Raw genomic sequence first — 23,252 nt, forward strand, 5'->3', positions numbered from 1 at the left:
GGCTTTGAGCACCGCCGATGCAGAATATATTGTTGCTAGCATGGCCTCCTGTGAGGCAGTCTGGTTGTGAAAGCTCTTCAATGAGTTGTTTGGATTTACATTGGATACCACCGTGATCCTATGTGACAACCAGAGTGGGATTCGTTTGTCAAAGAATCCCGTATTTCATGATCGCTCCAAGCATATCAATATCAGGTACCACTATATTCGAGATATGGTGCAGCTGGGAGCTATAAGGCTCCAACATATCAGTACAGATGAACAGGTCGCCGACATCCTGACAAAGCCCTTAGGGAAGGTCAAATTCCTAACTTTCCGAGAACGACTTAGTGTCGTTCAAAGACCCTCTGATGAGGGTCTTGTATGATGTATTGAGCTCTAGGAGCTCTGGGAGGGTGCGGGGTACTTCTTGGAGCGACATATGACCACAGGGTGACTCACCATCCCCTGGTGGTGTACGTGTACAGGGTAAAAGAATCAAAACTTTCCCTGTTACACCCCATGGCGACTATCTAGCAAGATGATTAGCTCTCCTATGAAGTCTGAATGATGTGTTCTCCATGACAACTATGTAGCAGGATGATTAATTCTCCTATGAGGTCTGGATGATGTGTTCTCCATGACGATTGTGTAGCAGGATGATTAGTTCTCCTGTGAGGCCTGGATGATGTGTTCTCCATGGCAATTGTGGACAGGATGATTCGCTCTCCTGTGGACAGGATGATTCGCTGTCCTGTGGACAAGATGATTCGCTCTCTTGTGGGACAAGATGATTCGCTCTCTTATGGGACAGGATGATTCGCTCTCCTGTGGACAGGATTGATTAGCTCCCCTGTCAAGGCATCCTACCCATGCAGTCTGGGACTCATGGGAAGTACCTCTCATCTGATCAATGAGCAGGGAAATGAGGATAGGGACCATAGTAGTACTGATGGACGCATCATTGTATCTACCGTACTCCCTATGCTAGGATGACCTTCATTAATCTGGGATCAACAATACTGGTCTGGGACCAGTGGTAGGAGTTATACCCACTATGACGCTGACTTCGGGTCGGTTGACACTGGTCTGGGACCAGTGGTACACACTCTGAGACAAACTTTGAGTCAGTAATACTGGTCTGGGACCAGTGGTAGGAGTTGTACTCACTATGATGCTAACTTAGGGTCGGTGGTCGGGGACTAGTGGTACACACTCCGAGACTGACTTTGAGTCAGTGATACTAGTCTGGGATGAGTGGTAGGAGTTGTACCCACTATGACGCTGACTTCAGGTCGGTTGAGACTGGTCTGGGACCAGTGGTACATACTTTGAGACTGACTTCGGGTCAGTGAAGGACTGGTCTAGGACCAATGGTAGGAGTGGTACATACTATGACGCTGACTTCAAGTCTGTTGAGACTGGTTTGGGACCAGTGGTATGCACTCTGAGACTGACTTTGAGTCAGTGGAGGATGATACTGGTCTGGGACCAGTGGTAGGAGTGGTACATACTCTGAGACTGACTTTGAGTCAATATGATACATCCTCGATCATTTATTCCTCTTCATAATTTGGACAAAGCAGCGCAGAGCATAACAGAACAGAGCAAAGCAGAGCAGATCAAAATAGGGTAGAACAGAACAGAGCAGTGCAGGCAGGATAGAGCAGAGCAGAGCAGGGATCAAGCTGTACATGGTAGTGCATTTGATGGATGAGTAGTAACGACCGACAGACAGATTGCAGATGGAGTTCTCCCTAGTTGAGACTCGAGAGGGAGTGTTAAAATTGGCAACAAGGGCCAAAACTCCATGTGGGTCATCTTATTCATGGCTGATAATATTTTTATTAGATTCCTCTCGTCGAGAGGTGTAGGATTGATCTAAAGATCATCCAATTCCGATAAGTATTTATGGAGATATGAATTTATTTTGATTATGGAATAATTATCAAGCTGACCTACAACTCATGTAGGCTCAGAAGCCCAACAGTCGCATCTATTCAAACATCAACAGTTGTGTATAAATATAGGAGGACTTTTCCTCATTTGCACTCACTCATCTCATCACATCTCTCTCTCTCTCCTGCGCAGAAAAGAGGCTCTTCTCTACTGCGCAGAAAAGAGACTCTCTCTCACACATGTGGAAGGAAGGACGCAGTTTTAGGGTAGCAACTGCAGAACCAAAGTTTGACCAGCGTTGACCAGAAGACTCCCTCCTCAGAACTGCGTTATAGGTCCATCTGGATCTCCTCTGAAGGCCGCATTTTTTGGTGGTGGAATCAAGCCAATCCGACGGTCGGTTTGCGAGATATTGTTTGCCCTAGTTTGGGACTGATCTAGGGTTTGCTACTACTGATGTAAATCAGATTTATGTACTATTTCTCTCTGTTGGATTATTGAAGATAAAGGAAGATTTGATCAAATGGTTCCCCACATTGGGGTTTGTCCCTGGCTAGCCCCCACATCTTGTGTCTCTTGTCTTGGCTTATTTTCTGTCGATCGTTTAATGTTCTATCTGCACTTTACTTTATGTACATGTGATTGCTAATCTGTGGATAATAACAAAGAAAGATAAGTAAACTGTTATAAGCATAAAACATACCATAACTTAAAAATCATTGATCGAGGACACTGAGCCAGCACTTCCCCCTGTCTGAGCTCCCAGGGTGAGGAATTGAGATAGAAGGGCTCCTGGGGTTAAGGGAACTCTGGACAATAGGGTATCACCCCTATCTGTTACCCACAGGGTTGAAGATGTTGCTCCCCTATCTTCATAGGGTCAAAGATGTTGCTCCCCTATCTTGGTCTTTGCAGAGTATACCCCAGTTGGCATCATACCCACAAGTTGGGCTTGTTGGGAATACCGCTCCTCGTCTGGCCAACAGGTTGAGAGTGTACTTGGGGTGTACAACCCAAGTTGATTATGATGCAGGTGTTCTACCACATGACTGCTTAGAGTCATCAATGGGAAGATCAGCAGGCAATAGGATTAGGTTGAGATTTGCTCCCCTATGCAATTCCAGGTTGAGAATGAGCTCCCCGATGTGATTCCAGGGTTGATATGTGCTCCCCTGTGTGTTTGGATATTCTATTGCTCGATATGGGGTCATAGTAGTAGCTCCCCCATGAGATTCTGGGTCGAGAAGTGCTCCCCGATGTGGTTCTAGGTTGAGATATGCTCCCTGATGATGTGTTGTCCAATGATAATGCAAATTGACTCTCTGATGTGATTCTGGGTAGTAGCCTGATGGATAGAGGGTGGTAGATTGAGCTCCCCTCCGATGTCAAAATTCTTCTTCTTTTAGATTCGAGAATGTTCAACATATGAGCAGGGACAATCAAGAGATAAGCAAGAATAAGCAAGAGATGAATTGAGATGATCAATGACGATACGCGACAACGAGATACTTGAAATTGGATATGATTTGATGACAGGATACACATGACATGATGTGGGTGGAATTCTCCCCAGTTGAGAGGGAGTGTTAAAAATACACAACTGCGGTCAAATTCCACTTTGGACAGCTCATTTGATGGAGATAATAATTGCATTGAATTCCTCTTTTCAAGAGGACCAAAATCAACCTAAAGATCACTCAAATCGGATAAGGGAAAGTGTACTTATGAAGAAAAGCCCACATGTGCATATTTGATAAGGTTGACCCTAAAGCAAAGTGGACCACCTTGGAAGGCTATAAATACAAGTGACCTCTACCTCATTTAGACACTACTATGAGACACTCTTCTATCTTGGTTTTTGGCTCACACAGGTCTGAGGCTCATTCATGGAGGAACAAGTTCGCTCTAAGGTGAAATTGCAGGATCTGAAGCTCGCATCTCTGATTTAGGGCTTTGGGCCCTAGTCGCAGGCACAGCGCAGGAAGAAGTCGACTGCAGTCGCTCACACAGAAGCTCATTCGTGCTCTATTCGCACGGACAACTCTCCATCCATGCGACTAGGAGTTAGGGTTTCCGCAATCCAAATCTGACCCTAGTCACTCGCATGCCAAGCTTAAAGGGAGCGGTTGGGCAACTATAGTTGCTCGCATAACTCCTTCGTGCAACCGGGACCTAAAAGATGAAATCTCAGTCTTCCAAAGTTTTCACTCATTGACCGCATTGTTCAGCAGTTGACTACAGACAGTGATAGTTCATTACAGACTTCAAAATCATGGTTTTGAGTATATACATTGTTGGGTTCATTTCATGGATGTTGTAGTTGTTTTGCTAGTTAGTTGCATAGATGAAGATATGGATCATTGTACTCTCTTTTGTTGAATCATTTGATGACAATCTACTAAGAAGAAGAATTTGAAAGGGTTTTCCCCATAGTGAGTTTTTCCCTGGTCTCCGACCAATCCTGGTGTCTCTATGTGTGAATGTTTTTCTTCTGTTGTTCCTTTATGTTTCGTTGCATTAATGATGATGATATTGTTCTTTCTATATAGTTGCATATGTTGTTGAATAATGATGTAAATTTGAATAATGTTAAGATGTTATGGGGTGAATCAGAATATAATGTGTTAATAAAGAAATGCAATTATCAAAGAAAAGAACAATATAGCCCTATGAAAAACTAACACTTTCTCTCTCCTTTGATTGAGAGTTTTGATGCTACTTTGATTGGGTTTGACTGAAGGAAGAAGGTTGCACGTTTTCACTGGTTGTCTGAACTGTTGCGTTGACTGTTGTTGACTTTGACTAGAAATTGTAGATTTGAAGTTTGACCAAATTTGACTTTCTTGCTCATATTGTATTAGATATTGCTTGGTTAATTTGGTTGGTCAAAGGTTTGACTTTTGACTCATTGTTGATGTTTTTGGACAATGCATCTCTTAGTTGAACATTTGATGACAATCTAATAGAAGAAGAATTTGGAAAGGGTTTCCCCCCTTGTGGGGATTTTTCCTGGTCTTTGACTAAACTATTGTCTCTATTATTCTTGGCTATCTTTTATTGTGCATTTGGTTCACTGTTTTATCTACAATTTGCTTATTGTCGTTGGAAGATTGCAATTATTGGATAAATTGATTGCTAATGAAAGAAGAAATTGATTAAGTGACGGTTATAGCATAGAACACTGGAAAATTGACACCCCCCTTAACTTTTGTCAAAAAATTTCACAAGGGTCTCATTGCAACTTTTTCCCCTTGCATTTCAATGCCCTCTTCATCCCCTTCCCCTTCAAACCCTTCCTTCCCATTATACATTGGGTCACTATGAGTGTGACTACTATCCTCTTCTTCCATTTCTTCCCTTCTATGCCTACCCCCCACCAACACCACGAAAACCAAAAGTGGAATGATAATCCAAAAGAAGACCATTTTAGATGGACAACCTACAATAAAATGAGCAAGAAGAAAGAATGGGAAAGAGTAAGAGACAAGGAGAAGAGATACAAACAAGAATGACAAGAAATTGAGGGAGTTGCACTTACCTCATTAGCTCTTGAGAAATTGAGAACTTGAGGTAGATGGCAGCCCTTCCTCTGTTGAGAAATCTAGGGCAACTTAATTATAGCTTATTTAAATTGATTTCTCTTATCTTTGACACTTTCTTGTGATGCTTCTTATCAATTATTTCTTTGTAGTTATTATATTCTATTCATCAAGACAAATGTCAAGCAATGAAAATCACAAACACAATAAGGAACAGAAGATGTAGGCACTCAGCCAGGGCAAAACCCCTATTAAGGGGAAAACCCAATCAAACTCTTCAACTAGTAGATTCAAATCAAGATGAGACAAATTTGACCTTTTGACTAAGACAATGACCTCCTTCAATCCTCCAAGTCAGCCCAAGATTCAAGAGTTTGACTTCGCATAGGGACATTGTACTTCATAGGAGCAGAAATTCGCATAACAACAAATCTTGATCTTGAACCCTTTTTCCACCGCAACTTTATATTTTTTCGATCCTGCACTCTACCATAGACATCTTCGCATATGTGGCAGAGTAATAACAAATTTCGACTGGTCTTCACCTTCTTTTTTATACCTTCGAACCTTTCTTTTGACACCTTTTAAATTGCAGAGATAGATTATCGATGATGATCACTTAATGGCTCAAATACATGGTTGTATATATAGTATTCTTTTAGATGGTCGAGTCCTTTCATGAGGCTGACTTGATGCCTTCTTGAAGCCAACTTGGAGGATGAAGTATGACAGTTTTGACTTTAATTTTTAATAAAATAATTTATTTTCTTAACAAAGCCCAAGAAGGGTAGATGACTTTGACTTTACATAAAAGTCTACAATGGAGGCTTGAACTAGAAGCATAAAACCCATGCTCATAAAATAAATAATTTTCTTTTTCTTGACAAATAAATTACATCATGACTCAAGTACAATTATGAACATCGACACTAGTTACATTTTTCAACACTCCCTTTTAACTAGGGAGGTATTCATAATTACATAGGTACATGGATGATCTCAAAATGATATGATCTACAAAGAGTCACAGCACACGCAGTGCTATAGATTAGATACTTGACCAAGGTATCTAATCAAGTGGGACTAAGGTGTGTTCCAAGCTTTAGCCACTCTAGGTACCATTAGGCTTTAGCTCTAACACCAACCCAAGGATCTAGGTGTGTATCCAAGGTCGGAGCTCCAAGACTAATGCCACCCTCCCTACTTCGAGATCTAGACATCATCACAAGTCAGCGAGATGTCCTCCCAAGCGTCTTGTCACCTCAAGAAGCTTCATCTCTCCCTATAAACTAAATCACATATATCCATCAGTGCAAGCATGCTTCAAAAATGTTCAACCTTCTTATGGAAAGATCATGCACAATTACAACCCCAATCAATAATAAACTTTCGATATATATATGCGTGTGTGTGTGTGTGCAGGTGTGTGTGTGTGTGTTTAGCACAAACCTTCAGGGTCTTCAATCATTTTGATGCTACTTAGATTGTCATCAATTTATCAAACACATCTTGTCGGAAGCTTTCTTCCATAACTTCTATAGGAGCACCAAACTCAGTGTCAGCACTATTTCCAAAACATCTAAATCTTGTTTATAACTTTTGCCAATCAATTGTTTGTAGTGCTTTATCCATTCTCTAATTTCATTCTTTCTTCAAGGTCTTCATTATAGTTGTCACAATATGCCCTCCCTCTCAATTGGGGAGATATACATTTCCTTTTATCGAAGCTCTCTCTCAACTTAGGGAGATCAACAACTTCATTTTTACAAGTTCTATAACATCAAAGAAAATTCAACCTTTCAAGGCTCCATTTCTTAATCAATCTTACAACTTCCTTCATTCATCATGCTTATCATTATTCTCCAGTCATCCTCAATTATGAACATCTTGAATATTATGTCCCTGCAAATCTTCAACAACAAGTACAACCAAATACAAATATATATAAGTATGATGTCAACTATATCAAAATCATGTCATTACAATGGAAGCATCAAAACGATCAAGCTTTAGACATCAAATACCTAAACCAAGTTAAGTTCATAGTCAACAAGGGTTACATCTTTTATATTCTAGACTTCAACAACTTTGCTAGGGTTTTGTCACAAACCCTAGATTCCATCAATGAGACTTTTAAAGTCTTAAATATCAACATTTAAATCATGTTAGCAATTCAATCATAGCAAAAGCATTTTACATCTAGGGTCTTAATATTATGCCCTAGAATTTCATATCAAACTCTATTAGGGTTTTTGTCACATACCCTAGATTTCATTAATCATGAATATCAACAATCAAGTTAGAATACTAACAATCAAGTCTCATTAGTATTACCTTATATTAATCACTTAATAGGGTTTTTATCATAAACCCTAGATACAAACAACAAACTCCAAAAATAGATATACAAGAATTTTGACCAAGCTAGGGTTTCATTCCTAGGAGCTTATATTTAACTATTACAAGGGTTTGTTTATAAGCCCTATTTACCAAACCCAAAGAATTCAGGGTTTCATTCTAAGCATCAATGGCAAACCTTAAAAGACTAGGGTTATGACAATACTAAAACCCTAAACACTAGGATTTTATCATGTGATCTAATTTTATCAACAAACCCTAAGTGGACTAGATTTCTCAACACAAGTTAGCACAAGATTCAAGAGTTTGACTTCGCATACTTCAACAAAACTTCACATAGGGACATTGTACTTCTTAGGAGCAGAACTTCGCATAACAACAAATCTTGATCTTGAACCCTTTTGCAACTGCAACTTTATTATTTTTTGGTCCTGCAATCTACCATAGACATCTTCGCATATGTGGCAAAGTAATAACAAATTTTGGTTGATCTTGACCTTCTTTTTATACCTCTGAACCTTTATTTTGACACCTTTTAAATTGCAGAGATAGATTAGCGATGATGAATCACGTAATGGCTCGAATACATGGTTGTATATATAGTCTTCTTTTAGATGGTCGAGTCCTTTCATGAGGACGACTTTATGTCTTCTTGAAACCGACTTGGAGGATGGGGTATGACACTTTTGACTTTAATTTATAATAAAATAATTTATTTTCTTAACAAAGCCCAAAAAGGGTCTATGACTTTGACTTTTGACAAACCTAAAAGCCTACAATGGAGGCTTGACCTAGAAGCATGAAACCCATGCTCGTAAGATAAACAATTTTATTTTTCTTGACAAATACATTACATCATGACTCAAGTACAATTATGAAGACTGACACTAGTTACATTCTTCAACATCCTCAATCCTCGAAACTCCTCCTCCTTCCCTCCTCCAAGCTCTCCTTTGCTCTCTCCTCCAATCTCTCACAAATTTGATCTCAAAAGCTTGCTATCTCCTCTCTTCTCCAAGCTCAAGCCAAATATGCAAGAATGAGGAAAAGAGAGTGGGAAGAGGCCTTTTAACCTCATCCTCTCTTTCCCTAAACTCCCCATAACTCACCCTAGGCCCCATTTAAACAAGAATTTAAGAAAAATTAAAAAATAAAATTGCCTCGTGCGGAACCATGCGTAGGCTTTCTAGAATTGCATGAGAAGTGCGACAAAACCGCGCCAGAACCATGGTTCGTCCTGCAAAATCACGAACAAAACCATCAGGATTCCGACAAGTCCAAGAATCGTGATTTCACAAGCGAAGCACAGTTCCAAAATTTCGATGAGTGATTCAGGCACGGATCCGCATGGTTCGCGATTCAGGTCTATAAGGCATGGGGGGGATGGTTCTTGCAACACTGCTCAGCACTAACCTTCCCCCCAGTCTCGGAACAATGTCCCACACATCATTCTTCATGATGGAGTTGTACTCCACCATGGCATCCCGCTATACTTGCTAAGCCAGCCAAGCCCCTTCGCAGCCATACAACAACTTTTCTCAACAATCATACCAGTGTTATCAAGACCAGACCGAACTGGTCTGAACCGGCCGATGCGACCGGTTTGAAGCCAAAACCTATTTGGACCAGTGACCTGAACCATTTTTTACCGGTATGGTACCAAACCGACCTTTTTTCATTGAATCAGCCGATTTGGTACTAAACCAGACAGTTTTGTACATTGTTGCCAAGGACCCTTTGAACGCATTTTTAAAAAAAACAATGATTTATGAAAATGGAAGCCTAGTATTTGACCATATTGCCCTACTAATGTTATGCAATTCAAGGCAATGTTAAATTCTTAAAGTAAAAGTGACATTCTCCTTTTTCTTTCATTTTCATCCTTTTACAGTTTACTTAATATTTTAACATTGCCATGAAATGATTAAGGATGATTGAGAGTGGTTTTGACCTTATTGGATTTCATATGGAGAAATTAGAATTTTAGATGTCACTCAAAACCCAACAGACTTAACAGTTTTCCAAGATTTCAGGATTGGGGGGGGTTGCAACGCTACATTGGATTTTGTCATGTACGAGGGTATAGAACTAGTATTTAATCAAGAGCACCAAACCCTCTATGTACATTGATGTTAGTGGCATTGATTGTCGAACTCCTCTAGGTAGGTATTTGTTGTAGCATAATTTTTTTTGGATGCTAGAGCCATATGGAGCTTGTTTGCTGATGTATTTTCGATGTAGAGATGGATTGAACTTAGTGCTATTTTGTTTATGTGCATCCTTACATGCCATATAAATTAGATTTTTTGCTTATTTGCGTATAAATGGTTTGGATTCATATGGATGCACATGAATATATATGTTTTTCTTTAAATTTGAATATTTTATGTGTTTTTGGTCAACTGGTTTTTTGGTTTGGTTCTGACTGGTTCCGGTCCGGGAGGTCCTCTGATTCAATGACCGGTCTGGCTCTGATAACATTGAATTGTACAAGGAATTTCTAAGTTTTATCTTGTGCAAAATTTTGTTGTGGGTTGTAAATTTCTTCAGTGCCATTTTTCCAGGTAGGGGGCCCTCACTGTTCTGATTAATAAAGTGAAGTTTAGTTGGAGGGTAAATTTCTATGTGTGAGAATTATTTCCTGTGTTTGCTTCTGCTGAAAATTTTTGAGTTAAAATTCCAATGTATTTCTTATTTCGTAGATACAAATTTAATTTTTTGGGTTAATAATCTACTAGGAATATTAAATCAGATCTGGAATTAGAAATTTAACGCGATATTGGACCATTAAACTCTAAAGAGGAAATTAGAATTTCCACAGTTTTTACAGCAGATCCAAAATTCCAACAATAAATTTCTTCGGTGAATTTCTGATTTGAAGATGGCAACAACCAATTTGATGTTTGAGGACAGGTTGGAGAGTGCTGAGATGACAATGGGTAGCTTGCCCATAGTTGCTCCTTAGCTCTCCCATTGGGGGAGGACTTTTCCTTTAAAAGAGAGTTCAAGCAATAGAAAACTCCACTTCTCACTAGGCAAGGGGGTGTCACAATGATATCCTTGATGCATTTCCCTCATGGTCCACCAACCATGGAACATGTCACTTCTTTGCTTGAAGTTGCTTGTTGATGACTCCAAACCAATTGTAGTGGACCTTCTACATCTCCACCTTGTGTTGCCCCAAGCATATGCACTCCACTGAATTCATCTTCTATAGCTACTCAATTGTATGCAAGTACTAATGGGACTACTACATAAATATGGTTCCTCCTCTCTTGATGTTTCTTCCAACCTTCCCTCAATAGATGAGGTCATCAGTGCCAATACTCCCACTCCAAATGTGCAACCTAGTGATGCTTCTCCTTTTGGTGGCGCCTAACTCTAAGATAATACTCTTCACATGGATAAAGTAGTTGTTTGATGATGATAATCCGTCTACTACATTGATTATGTTTCTACTTAAGTTGTTTCAACTCTTACCGAAGTTGCCAATTTTCTTGCAAGTCCTTTAGCACATTGTTTTGAGTTGCCTCCATCTCCAGGGCTTATTTCAGCTGCCCCTTCTCTTCCAAACAAATATTGGTTTTCTCCACCAAAAATTATTTTGACCATGATGAATACTAACGAAAATCATGAACGTTTTCTCCAAGAGCGGTATGGTTTTTAATGAGCCCCATATTAGCATTAAGGAAGGGCTATTGTGAATCGTGATGATCTACTATGATGTCTTATGGATTTCTTTTGTGGATCCTTCTATATGCCCTCATTCAATATAAGTAGAGATATTAAGAATTTAAGATTATGTGGTTCATCTTTATTTGATGGCATGTGTTAACTTTCTATTTAATGTATTGGGGTCTTTATCAAACCCACATATGGGTCCTGTTACTGCTCAAACTAGCAGGGGACCTAAGGGGGATCCCTAAAAGGCGAATGCTAGGCCAAGGGCAGCATATGGAGACTTAGCCCACTATCATCTCAGCGAAGGCTCCCTTCTATTTATGGACTTTCACCAATGGGAGGAGACCCGGTATGTATGGAGTCACTAATGAAGGGTAAGTCAATGAATATCAGTGACCCGAATAAACCCTTCCCCAGAGGAATTTGAAGGATGGAGCTTGCTTGCTTTCTAAGCAAGGTACTATGTATTCTAGGGAAAGGAAGAGAGGATTTGAGCGTTAGGTTTAGGGGGTAAGGCTTGTGAAGGAGTTCCCCAATCCCTAAAATCCTTGTTCGAATTGGTATCCTGGATGGTTCTTGAAGAATGATCTTTCAAAGGAGCAGGACCACACGGGGCCAAGAGGACCCAGTCTAGGGTATGATGAAAGAATGTAGCAACCAATGATATTCTTACCCTAGACAAGGTGAGGAAAGGATCAAAGAAAGAATTTTCATTTGAAAATGTTGCTTTGACCCTATGAGGTACTATCCTTAGGAATGGCAAGGCAAGGTTTGATCCTGAAGCTAGGGTTTGGCTTTTCTCCCAACTCCACTATCGAAATGGCTTCAAAATTAGGGAGAACTTGAGGAAAGGTCAACGCAAGAGACCCTAGGAGATCGAACTTTTTGGATGGCTATCTTGTCAGGAAATTGATGCCCTAGGTACCCCAACTTGGCTAGACCTGGAAGGAGGTGAAAGAATATGAGTTTTAGTGACCACCCTTGGTAGATCAGTGCCTTAATCTTTGGGAGAATGGAGTCTGTGTGAATATGAGTAGGATTTCTTGGTTCCCAATCAAGGAGGCCTCAAGATCACTTCACTAGTCTTCTAGGTCAAGAAGAAGCAACCTCGCAGCATTTATTCCTCAATGTGCAAAAGGAATAGGTTATCAAGGTCAAATTATTTGATAGAATTACCCCTAGGAGATTTCACTCATATTGCATGGCCCATACATTGAGAGATGCTATAATAGAGACAAATTCACAATTTTAAGCAATAAATGCATGCAGCAATTAGCCCTAGAATAGTGAAAATCCCAGTCCAACATATCTGACAAAAGTAAACAAAACAACATTGAAAAGCATGTACTTACTTGTAATAGAGTATATCCAACATTCACAATTGACAATAGAGAAACTCCAAGAGAATATAAACCAATATCCACACATCAAAACTCATCCATAAAGCTCCAATTCATCCTCTAGAAAAAGTGCGAAAATCTCAAGAGATAAGAGATCCAAACCAAAGTAATGATGAGCAAATGAGTTCATCTCACTTGTATTTATACACAACTTAGGAATTCAAATTAGCCTCCTTGGCCTACATGAGCCCCAAAAATAAAATAATGTTCTAATAATTCAACATTTTGTGACAAGCCCACCAAACTAGCTCATAAATGAAAAAGTTAGCCTCTCAAGAAGTCAAATAAAAATCTATGCATGCCATAGGGCCCTCCAAGAGGCCTAATGAGGTCCATGGGTGCCACAATGAAGAATAGGACCCTCAAAAGAAGTGGACAAAGGGTTAGCCCCTTGTAATAACCTGTGGTGCTCCAAATGACATGTGGGGGCACAAAAGTGTCCTCATGGGTGTCCAAACAAATCAAAGATGCTTGTAGATTGCCTGCAAGGGCTAAGATGATGGTGTAGGTGATGCCACATCATCATGCAAGTCCTGAATCATCTGCCAAGTGTATGGTGTAAATCTGGGGCCAGCTGGGCATGATGGATCAGATGCATCTCCCTCATCCAATAAGTGAACCACGAGCAATCTTTGAATGGTTGTGGGAATCCATGGAGTGCAATCTGCTGTTGTGGAGGTCGATGGCTCTCAACGCTCACCCTACATGTGCCAATGTAGCCCTCTGAAGGATTAGGACCCCGTATAGGGAGACCAAACCCAAAATGGAAACCATCTGCAATCCTGCATAAGATCCAATGTGTCTCCTAGCCTTCCAGTACAACAAGTCATTAGAGAAATCGAGTAAATGAACTTACCTAATCATGGACCACAAGTGGGGACTTCATAATGGTCTGCCCTTGCAAAATGAGCTTTGAGATGTGCCAATGTCTTCTAAACTCCAAATGGGGTTAACCAATAATCCTATTAGGTGGTTTCTACTTCTAAAGGGGATGATATAGTCAAGGTAAGTCCTTCAAAAAGTGGTGGCATGTGACAGATAGGTGAATGAAGTAGGGAACGAGAAGGGGCGGCCCTGGGTCACATGCAGGGGTACAAGGGTAGCTAATAAGAGGGAAGCCCACACTTGGGCTTATAATGTGTAGGAGGGAAAATCGTGGTACATGAGGTTCCCCAACCATGATTTTTCCACCCTTCTTTTATGCCCTTTGCCTTTTTATGATTTTCTTTGATTAACTCTTCGGGGCTCAAGGGTTTAGAGCATGATGTATAAGATATAGCAATGAATTCCCCCTTTTAAGGTGGGGTAGTTCATCGCCCACCAAGGGTTGGGACAATCATGGGTTCCTATATGATAAAGAAGACTCAAGGAACCTGTAGGAACCAAGGTGATGGCCCTGATGATGAGGTAGAGCTCATGTATTGGCTTTTGCCCACGTGCTAAATGTATTTGTCCCGGCCATCTTTTGCATTTTGTGGTACATTTTCCTATTAAATGTGGCCATATATGTTTTTATCTTTCTTTTTAGCTGCATTGTTAAAATTGACAACTAGGACCAAACTCCACATGGGTCATCTTATTTATGATAGCTGATATTTTTCTTGGATTCCTCTCTCCGAGAGGTGTAGGATTGATGTAAAGATCATTCGATTCTAACATGTACAAATGAAGTTATGAATTTATTTTGATTATGGTCAAATTGTCAAGGTCGGCCAGCAAACTTATGTAGGCTCAGAAGCCCAACAGTCACGTCTATTAATCCTCAATGTTGCATATAAATAGAAGGTGACTTAGCCTCATTTGGACACACTCATCTTCACACTTCTCTCTCCCTCCTCACTGATTGGGTATGGATTTTTGGGCCTCTCTCTCTCCACACGTCCGAAATTTCATGAGGCCGAAACTTCAAGAGAGCGAAATTTCAAGAGAGCGAAATTTCAGGAGGTTGAATTTCTGGAGAGTTTGACCAAGTGTTAACCAGCGTGTGTTGACCTCCTTTGACTGCGTTTTTGTGATGGCTATCTCTGTTTGGGCAGTCAACATTTCTGGGCACATAAATTGAGGCTAAACGTTGAATGTTGACCAGCGTTGACTGCAGCTAGGGTTGACCACAAGTGGGCTATTTGACCAAACTTTGACTAGGCTGAATTTGACTGTTTTGAGGGTTGTTTTATCTTTCTGTTTGGAGGCCGGAGTTGACTAAAGTTGACCGATTTGTTGGGGGTGAAATCTGCCCTATTGACGAGCGTTGACTTTTTTGATTAGGGCTCTTTTGCTGCTGTTATAAATTATCATATTTGTAAATTGTACTATCTCTCTCCACTGAACTATTGAAGACTAAAAGAAGATTTGATCAAGGGTTTCCCCACATTGGGGTTTGTCCCTGACTGGTGCCACATCTTGTGTCCTCTTGTCTTGGCTTGTCTTCTACTATTTATGTTTATGTTCTATATGCATTTTACTATCATGTTGATGTGATTGCTAATCTGAATATTGATACTTGGCTAAGAAAGAAATTGAAGTAAAATTGCTCTAAAGCATAGAACATACCATTGTTGCCTAAAATTAACATGCATCAACCTTTGAGCTTCATTTCAGGCCATGAACCAAGGTATGGGCAAGGGGAAGGGGCAAGTTAGCCCTATGTGGACCCAATGGAGGAATGTGGACCCAGGCGGGAGAAATGATGAATGGGGTAATAATGAATGGAAAGAGGGTAATATAAGCGGATAAGGGAGCGGGAAAATGCAACAAAAATCGAGGTTTCCCGTTAAATACCATCCCTAGAACCAAATGGTCAATAAAAGAGATCCCACGGGACTAGAATCCAAGGTTAATTCCTAAGAGGGGTCTAGGGGACAGAAGCATAAACCTAGCCCATTCTTTCTGCCGAATCCCCCCATTAATCCATGCCCAGAAGTGTCCATGATAAGCAAACTACAATACTCAATTTCCAAATGACAAGGACCCAAGGCATACCTTTAGATTCATCGGGAGGCCCACCTTCAAACATACGATCATGGCAGATGGGTGAGGGACCACATGGTTGGCTCAGGTGGTAGAGAAAATGGCACAATGAGCTAGTTGGTGGCTACAAGGGGCTGTTGGTTGCCGGTTGAGGACCATCTTGGAGAAAAAAAAATCTTCTAGGGATGTTACCCACAAACTAGTGGGTAACAGGTCCCAATAATTGTATTTTTTATATCATTTGGCTATTTTGGTTAAGGCCAACCTAGTCACCCTCTTGGGGCTAGTGCCCCAACCCTAAAGGAGCTATATATATTTATTTATATATACTACTCCTCATTTCTAAATCATTCTTTGAAGTTATTCACCGATAAAGGCCCAAGGGATATCTTCCTATAGTTCCCTTCTCTTATCTATGTGCTTGAGTATTACAGCAGTCTCTCTCGTGTTGATCATCAAAGTGTCATTGCATTTCTGCCATATTTTCTCCTGGATGGATTAGGTTTGGTTGGAGAGTTCACTATAGATCCACTATCTACTTATGATCTCAACACTCTATTAGTATTGTAGGACGACTCAATAGAGGAGTAGTGTAGGTCCCATCATGTGGATCCACATACTAGTGGGACCCTTCATAATTAACCCTTGGACCAGAATAGATCTCAACCCTTTTGGGGACTCATTGTCCTCAGAGAGTCCAGATTCTTCTGCAAGGTCATTAGCTAGCTTTTTGTTAGTTTTTCATTTCTTTCTTTTGGTTTTACAAATCCTTGTTCTTCAAATTCTCAGATTCTATTGGAGCATCTGTTAACGAAATCTTGTACTCTGGAAAGTTTATTTTCAAGTTTTCCTCTTCTACGTGTTCCCTTTATGAAGGGTGACTTTGTTTTGAACATTTAATTTGATTCTGCATTGCTATTATTAAAATCACTCTCTTTGTTGGATGGATGAGAGTTGGATTTGTATTCAAGTTTTGGTGCACTTTTCCTCGCTACTTATATTTCATCCAATGATATTTTTATGCGGGATTTAATGTACATATCTGCACCACTGAGCATCAAAACTTTTGGAGTGTACATTCATGTAATTTTTCCAGTCCCTGTACCTTAAGTACCATGATCATCACTAAACTTCACCCATACAATATGGTTTATCTGCATGCATAGTATGTCAACTTTTACGCATACTAGTAATTTTGTCAGAACCCCTACTTCACATATGATGAACATCACTAAGCTCAACTGTACCAATCCAAAACAATTTCTTTCCATGTACGATATGTACTGACCTTTTTGTTGGCTTCATCAGGGAGAGAATACTTCACTTTCCAGTCTTCAAAAGCCTTCAATATGTCAGCTACAAAATATATCCATCCCATGTTATTAATTTATTTTTGCACACAACTTAAAAACTGATTAGAAGCATACGTTAACAATAAGATAGACAAACTTTAATGTACATTTTGCTGAATTTAACAATAGTATTGGCTTATTAGATTTGGTTTGGAACAACTTAGCAAAAGAAACTGAAAATTTTGGGAGCTTTATATGCCATTTATAATTTTTATTTACCTTTGTTCTGCTTGTCCATTGCAAGTATTAGATCAAACTCATTAAAGTCTGTAGGTGATATAGGCCTTGATATAGAAGTTATCTCTATTCCACGTTTCTTGGCTGCATTCTTCATCCTGGGATCTGCAGGATTGCCCTTCAAATAATTTCAACATATTAATACGTGATACCTATTTATTGCAGTATAATAGACAAAAATACCAATTCAATTAGCCTTGACCCATGATAAGCTAGAACCTACCTCATGGTAGTCAATAGTTCCAGCAGAGTCAATTTTGAATGCTGATGTCAATCCCCTTTTCTGCACAGCATCACGAAATACAGCCTCTGCAGTGGGACTCCGACAAATGTTGCCTTCCAAGAACAAGAATAAAAAGAGATTATTTTCCTGGACAGATTAGCAAATATTTTTTCAACTACTTAAGATATCTAAACTTGCAATGCTTTTATCATCCCTAATTGCAACAATAGGAGCCAATAACAAATCATTATCCTTGACAAATTAGATAATAATTTTTCCACAGCTGATAATCATTATCCTTCTTGACACAGATATGCATCACGGCCTTGAAAAAGCAATCATGAGCATTGAGAGATCAACTGTAACTAGTTACTAGAATTTCTGCTTTGTAAAGGACTGAAGTAATGCATAACTCTACATGAAATATTTTGTTACCATGAGTTACCATGAATTGGTAATGATTCTACAAAGTTTTTATGGAGAAGTTTATAGTGGATATTATCTCATGTGATTGTTCTTTTTGTTCCAAAAGTTGAACTCATGATTAAATATTAAAAAATGTGTATCATGATAAACTCAACAACTTATGTAAACATGAAGCGAGCTCGCGTATTTAAATAACACTGAAGGGCATCACTCAGCACACGTATTTAAATAAAACTGAAATGCATCACTCAACACTAAAAACAGAACTATGGAAACCCAATCCTTGGCCCTGGATTCCACTAAAATGTTTCAGCTAGATTTAATGACTAAAAACACAAACATTGAGTGCAGGGAGCATAATGAGTCACACTCCTGGAGTCCTGGGTGACCGGCTCTGTTTTGACATGAAACTGACAACCAGAAACACACAAAAATAATCTAGAAAATACATACTATGGAGAGACCTTATGGAAGCAGTAAATTGACCATTGAACTTAGAAAGTTCAGGCAATTGGAAGTCGCAAACAAAGAAGTGATCATGTCAAGAGTCGGACCCTTGCTTCAATGGCCCTCCGCACACCACAGCCTTTGATTTGATTTCTTCCTTAGAAGCAAAGGGGCTTCCTTGTTAAAGGATAACCCCTAGTCCATTAAGATTTATCATCAAAGCATCTACTTTCAGGGGTTGTATGATGGGGAAATTAGTTGAGACAAAGCCAAGGCTTTTCTGAGGTGAGATTTCCCTTCCTCTGTCTTCCGCATCCAAGGCTGGGCCTTGATGTAATGATCTAAGTTACCAGAAATAACTAGAGAAATACTAAATACGCCCAATATAGAAAGGCAGTGTGCCTCAAAAGAATAATAATGATGAGACACATCTACAGCTCTTTAGAAATAGGAAAATATCCCTTAATAACCAAAAGATTGAAAAATCAGACACAACTGTGTGAGAATGGCTATAATAATCTCCTGTATATAGTAATTAGGCCCTCCTTATTTATGAGGACCCAGTTCCCCGTTAATGTACCATTTCTTTATCTTGTGTCATCCTGGCAAAGTTGTACCCTAACTAACAACCCCAGCTGCCCCGCAGCTTCCACCCAATCAAGAGTTGGCGTTTAGCCCCTAGACTCCATACTAATTTCTCTAGCAATTTTACTCAGATCTGGTTTTATCGTAAAAACTGCCAGGATTTTGTCAACAGTCGGTCCTTAAACAGCAATGAAAATATTTAATGATATTTCTGTGCTCGGTATAGATATTTAAGACTGTTAAAAATATCTTATCGTAGAGTTACTGTCTGTATGATTATTACGTACCTTGATGGGACTTTGAGAATCTGAAAACGTGTAGAGAACCGCAAACTGAAAGCTCTCGGATAAACCAAAAACATGTCATAGATGGAATGGCAATGGACATGATAAGCAGCATGCCTATTGTGGCAATCAAAGCTATTCTACCTATGAGTTCCAAAATAAATCTAAGCATTGTTGTTTGATAAAGCTAGCACCACTAATAGTCCCAGGGCAGCTCAATGGGCGGTGGCTGTCATATAAAGTCTTATGTAAAGTTTGTGGTTTGAGTTCCAAAATCTTTAATTAATTTTGTGGACACACCCTGTGTGGGAGTGTGCATAGATTCACTTAAAAGTTATAATGGTAGTAATCACAATTTACTTTATATTATGCAAGTACAAACCCATACCGGCTTAGTTGCTGATTCCTTCAGATAAAAAAAATAAAAAAACTGCTAAAACACTCAGAAGATGTATCATGGATCTAACCATGATAGAACAAGGGATAGCCATGCGGGTCTCTGCGTTGCACAAGAACTTCAATAGAATTTAGACAACGAGGCACATAAGGATAGTGCACAGCCTTTAGTGTCTATGTCCTTTTGTATTTTTGACAGTTGGCTGTCGGTAACTAGCTTAACGGGTTGTAAAGCTGTTCAGTGATATCCACTAATTCTGTAAACTTCACAGTAGCAAGGTAAGGATGACAAAATCCCCTTGCGGGCACCTTAGGCTAGTTTGAAACTCATCAGAGAGATGGTTGTCCAATTATGGACAAACGATGATAAATATGTAGCCTATCATAGTAATATCATTTTATACAAAAGTAGCCAAATGAGCTATCTTAATTTTGTTGCGGTTCCACAACGTTGGTTGTTACCCTGCATTAGACCAGTTTAGCCTAATTGGTGGATTCCATATATTTCGGTAGTAACCGTGTACTGAATCTCATCGGATGTTCAGGAAACTGTACATCCCAAGTTTTAATAATCCTAAAATTAGAGGTATATATTGCAGTCATTGCTTTTCATGTTTGAGCTGCACGGCTTTGAGCTCAAACTTAATTCTTTGATTATCAGGCACCCACCCTGGCTTGAGAGGTCACACCCATAGCATTAATAGCCCAAGGAGATATCGATTCACTAGTGAGGTTGGCGAAGTATTAAGCTGTCCACCAAGATTTCTCGCTGTGGGCTGCCCCATCCATATGGCACCAAGGAATGAGGCCAGGTGCAGATCTCTCAGAGGATTTTAACGGAAATGTTATCTCTTAGACCTGGCACCTCAGTCGAAGAATGCAGCCCCTCAGATAATGTTTCTTCTTGAAACGCTCAAAAGGGTAGAAGAAAATTTCTATGTCCTAACGGGACGTTCGCTGGTATTCAGGCATTACTAAAATTCGCTCTCTGCAATCATTGGGTGGATTTTATGACTGTAAAAATCTCCAGTGCCAATTTATTATGATTTGTTCTAATAGAAACATAGATGAGAAAATGGGTCAGGGTTTTTAAGAATATAGAAGCTACGGAGAACATAGCTCCTTTCGTTGAATTGAATAGAACTACAAAATTTAGTTCGATCAAGTCAGGCATGATACAGAGAATTGTTCTTGGCTTCAGCTTTGGATCTTTAGTGTACAATATACTATGATCTTCTACAATTGGATGGCTGACAATAATGGTAGACGTTATGGAAACATCATCGCGAACAATGACCGATACCGAACTTACTCGTTGAATCATTAGATGGATGGTACTCACCAAGGCAAACAAAGAGAACTCCAAAAGGCTTGAAGGTTGCAGATGAATCAGACGCCATGGCCCTCAATGCTTCTCTTCGTCCTCCTGGTGCTCCTCTTCGTCCTCCTGGTCTCCTGCAAGTTTGGATTAAACCTCCAAACTTTTGGCCTGAAATGAGATGATAAGTTGTGCTAAAAATGGGTGAAGGTGCAACAATTTGGGAGGGAGAAGCTTTCAGAGAAAAGGATGAACTGAGAAAGAATGGGCGATGAATGAGGCTGCACACCATCAGCTTCATCTGCCACCCACGGATTGATAAATCCACGCACAGTTCTGGGAGCGAGAGTATTTCTTTGTCAATGTAGACCCGTATTTCGATTGCGCTGATTGGTCATTCTCATCCATAAACTGATTACAAGGAAGAGGAGCTATATTAATTTGTAAACAATTAACTTGTTATATTGATTAATCTTTTTCTTAACCCTTATTTTTTATTTTTTTGAAGGGTTAAGAATATGTTTTAAATTTGATTACAAGGAAGAGGAGCTATATTAATTTGTAAACACTTAACTTGTTATATTGATTAATCTTTTTCTTAACCCTTATTTTTTATTTTTTTTGAAGGGTTAAGAATATGTTTTAAATTTGAATGGATTTGCTTGGGTCAAGAATATGCGGTTTTCTTTTGGGTACAAAAAATTAAAAATTTAAATTTAAGGGAGGGTAGTGTTTATATCAATTATTAAAATGGGGTTATTAAATCTAATGGAGGGTAGTTTTAAGGGATATTTTAGATGGTTGAGTTTTCGCTGTTAAGTATTTTTTTTATCGAGAGGTTATGGGGTCAAATTTCCTTTATCCCCTTGGGGTTAAGTCTTTGTTAGTTTGGTCCCCGGTAGATATAGTGGTCACTGAGGTCAAATCTCCTCGACCCCCTTGGGGTTAGGCCTTGCTAGTTTGGTTGGCATGTAGATATAGTGGTCACTCACTATTCGTGAACCAACAAAAAAAAATCAATGGAAGGTAGTATTTACATCAATTGATATTTTGAACTTGGTAGTTTGAAGTTGGCTTTTTCAAAAAAAATCTTAAATATGTAGGATTATTGGTTTAATTGACTAGTACAACCACATTAAAAATGTTGATGTGGATGATATAGCTTAAGGCTTTATAAATATAACAAAAAAAACTATTGCAACATGAAGAATGTCTTACCAGTGTACACATTTACTTGATTAACCATGTATAAAAAGGTTATGGGTCAACTTTAACCTGAGAAAAAAAGAGAAATTACACATTTTATTGTAAAATGGACCATTTTGTTAAATAAAATTTCTTTGTATAGTAATTTTCTCATCTAGTTAGAATATGAACTTATTAGAATTGGAATAATCTCAAATCCCTAGGAAATTGGTGGGTAGGGAGCCATGTGCCACGGATCTAATTTAATTTGAGAAAAACAAGGAATTACACATTTTATTGTAAAATGGATCATTTTGCTAAAGAAATAAAGAAAAAAGAAAAAATGTTTTAAGGTCCACAAGGCTAAAGATAGCCCATGGCGCAAGATAGCCCATGCCGCAAATTGCTTCTTCATCTGGTTGATGTATTCGGCCCTTTTCCTATAAAGTCTCACAATAAATACTCACAGCTTCTTAACAAACCCCTCGTTAAATATATTATCCCAAGAGCTAGGTGCCAGAGTATTTGCATAACTTTCCCTGTTGTCTTTAAAGGCCTCGCATTCTAAAATGAAATGCTTTCCTGTTTCCAAGAACAAAAAATACATACTCTTTCCTCCCACACTTCTTTTACCCTGTTTCACAATGGAGTTGATGAGAATTAGTTCTTAACTGAGCAATAAAAATTTTGGCTCTCCAAAAAATATTGGCCTCTATGTACACTTTTTGTTGATGATTATGAGTGGGATTAAACACTTCAATATAGTATTTTTTCTTTCTCCTCAGCTCCTTATCCCAAATACGCTTATGGAACTTATCCATAACAAAAGCCTTTATCTCTTTACTATTTATGGGACATGTGTTCGAGCAAATACCTCATTTACTAAACCATTTGTTATTTTGTTGCATCCAATTCTTCTTTATTTTGCACAATATGTCATTAAAGACAACCTTAGGTCAACTGCCCTCTTCCATTT

General features: G+C 39.2%; 1 protein-coding gene across 1 annotated transcript in view; it reads right to left on the minus strand.

Moving 5' to 3' along the window:
- The window catches only part of LOC149143973 (uncharacterized), a 141,278-nt gene extending 119,781 nt beyond the window's left edge, over positions 1-21,497 (minus strand). The window contains exons 1-4 of the mRNA XM_089449270.1: positions 21,116-21,497; positions 17,636-17,748; positions 17,395-17,530; positions 17,112-17,179 (exon numbers count right to left, since the gene is read on the minus strand). Coding sequence (XP_089305396.1) covers positions 17,112-17,179; positions 17,395-17,530; positions 17,636-17,748; positions 21,116-21,392 — 594 coding nt within the window. The 5' untranslated portion in view covers positions 21,393-21,497. The remainder of the gene's footprint in view (positions 1-17,111; positions 17,180-17,394; positions 17,531-17,635; positions 17,749-21,115) is intronic.
- Positions 21,498-23,252: the final 1,755 nt, after the last annotated feature.

This window comes from Pinus tabuliformis, chromosome X (genome assembly GCF_031772625.1).
Source record: "Pinus tabuliformis cultivar Carrire ecotype Pingquan chromosome X, CPIR1, whole genome shotgun sequence".
In the NCBI taxonomy this organism is placed as follows: Eukaryota; Viridiplantae; Streptophyta; class Pinopsida; order Pinales; family Pinaceae; genus Pinus; species Pinus tabuliformis.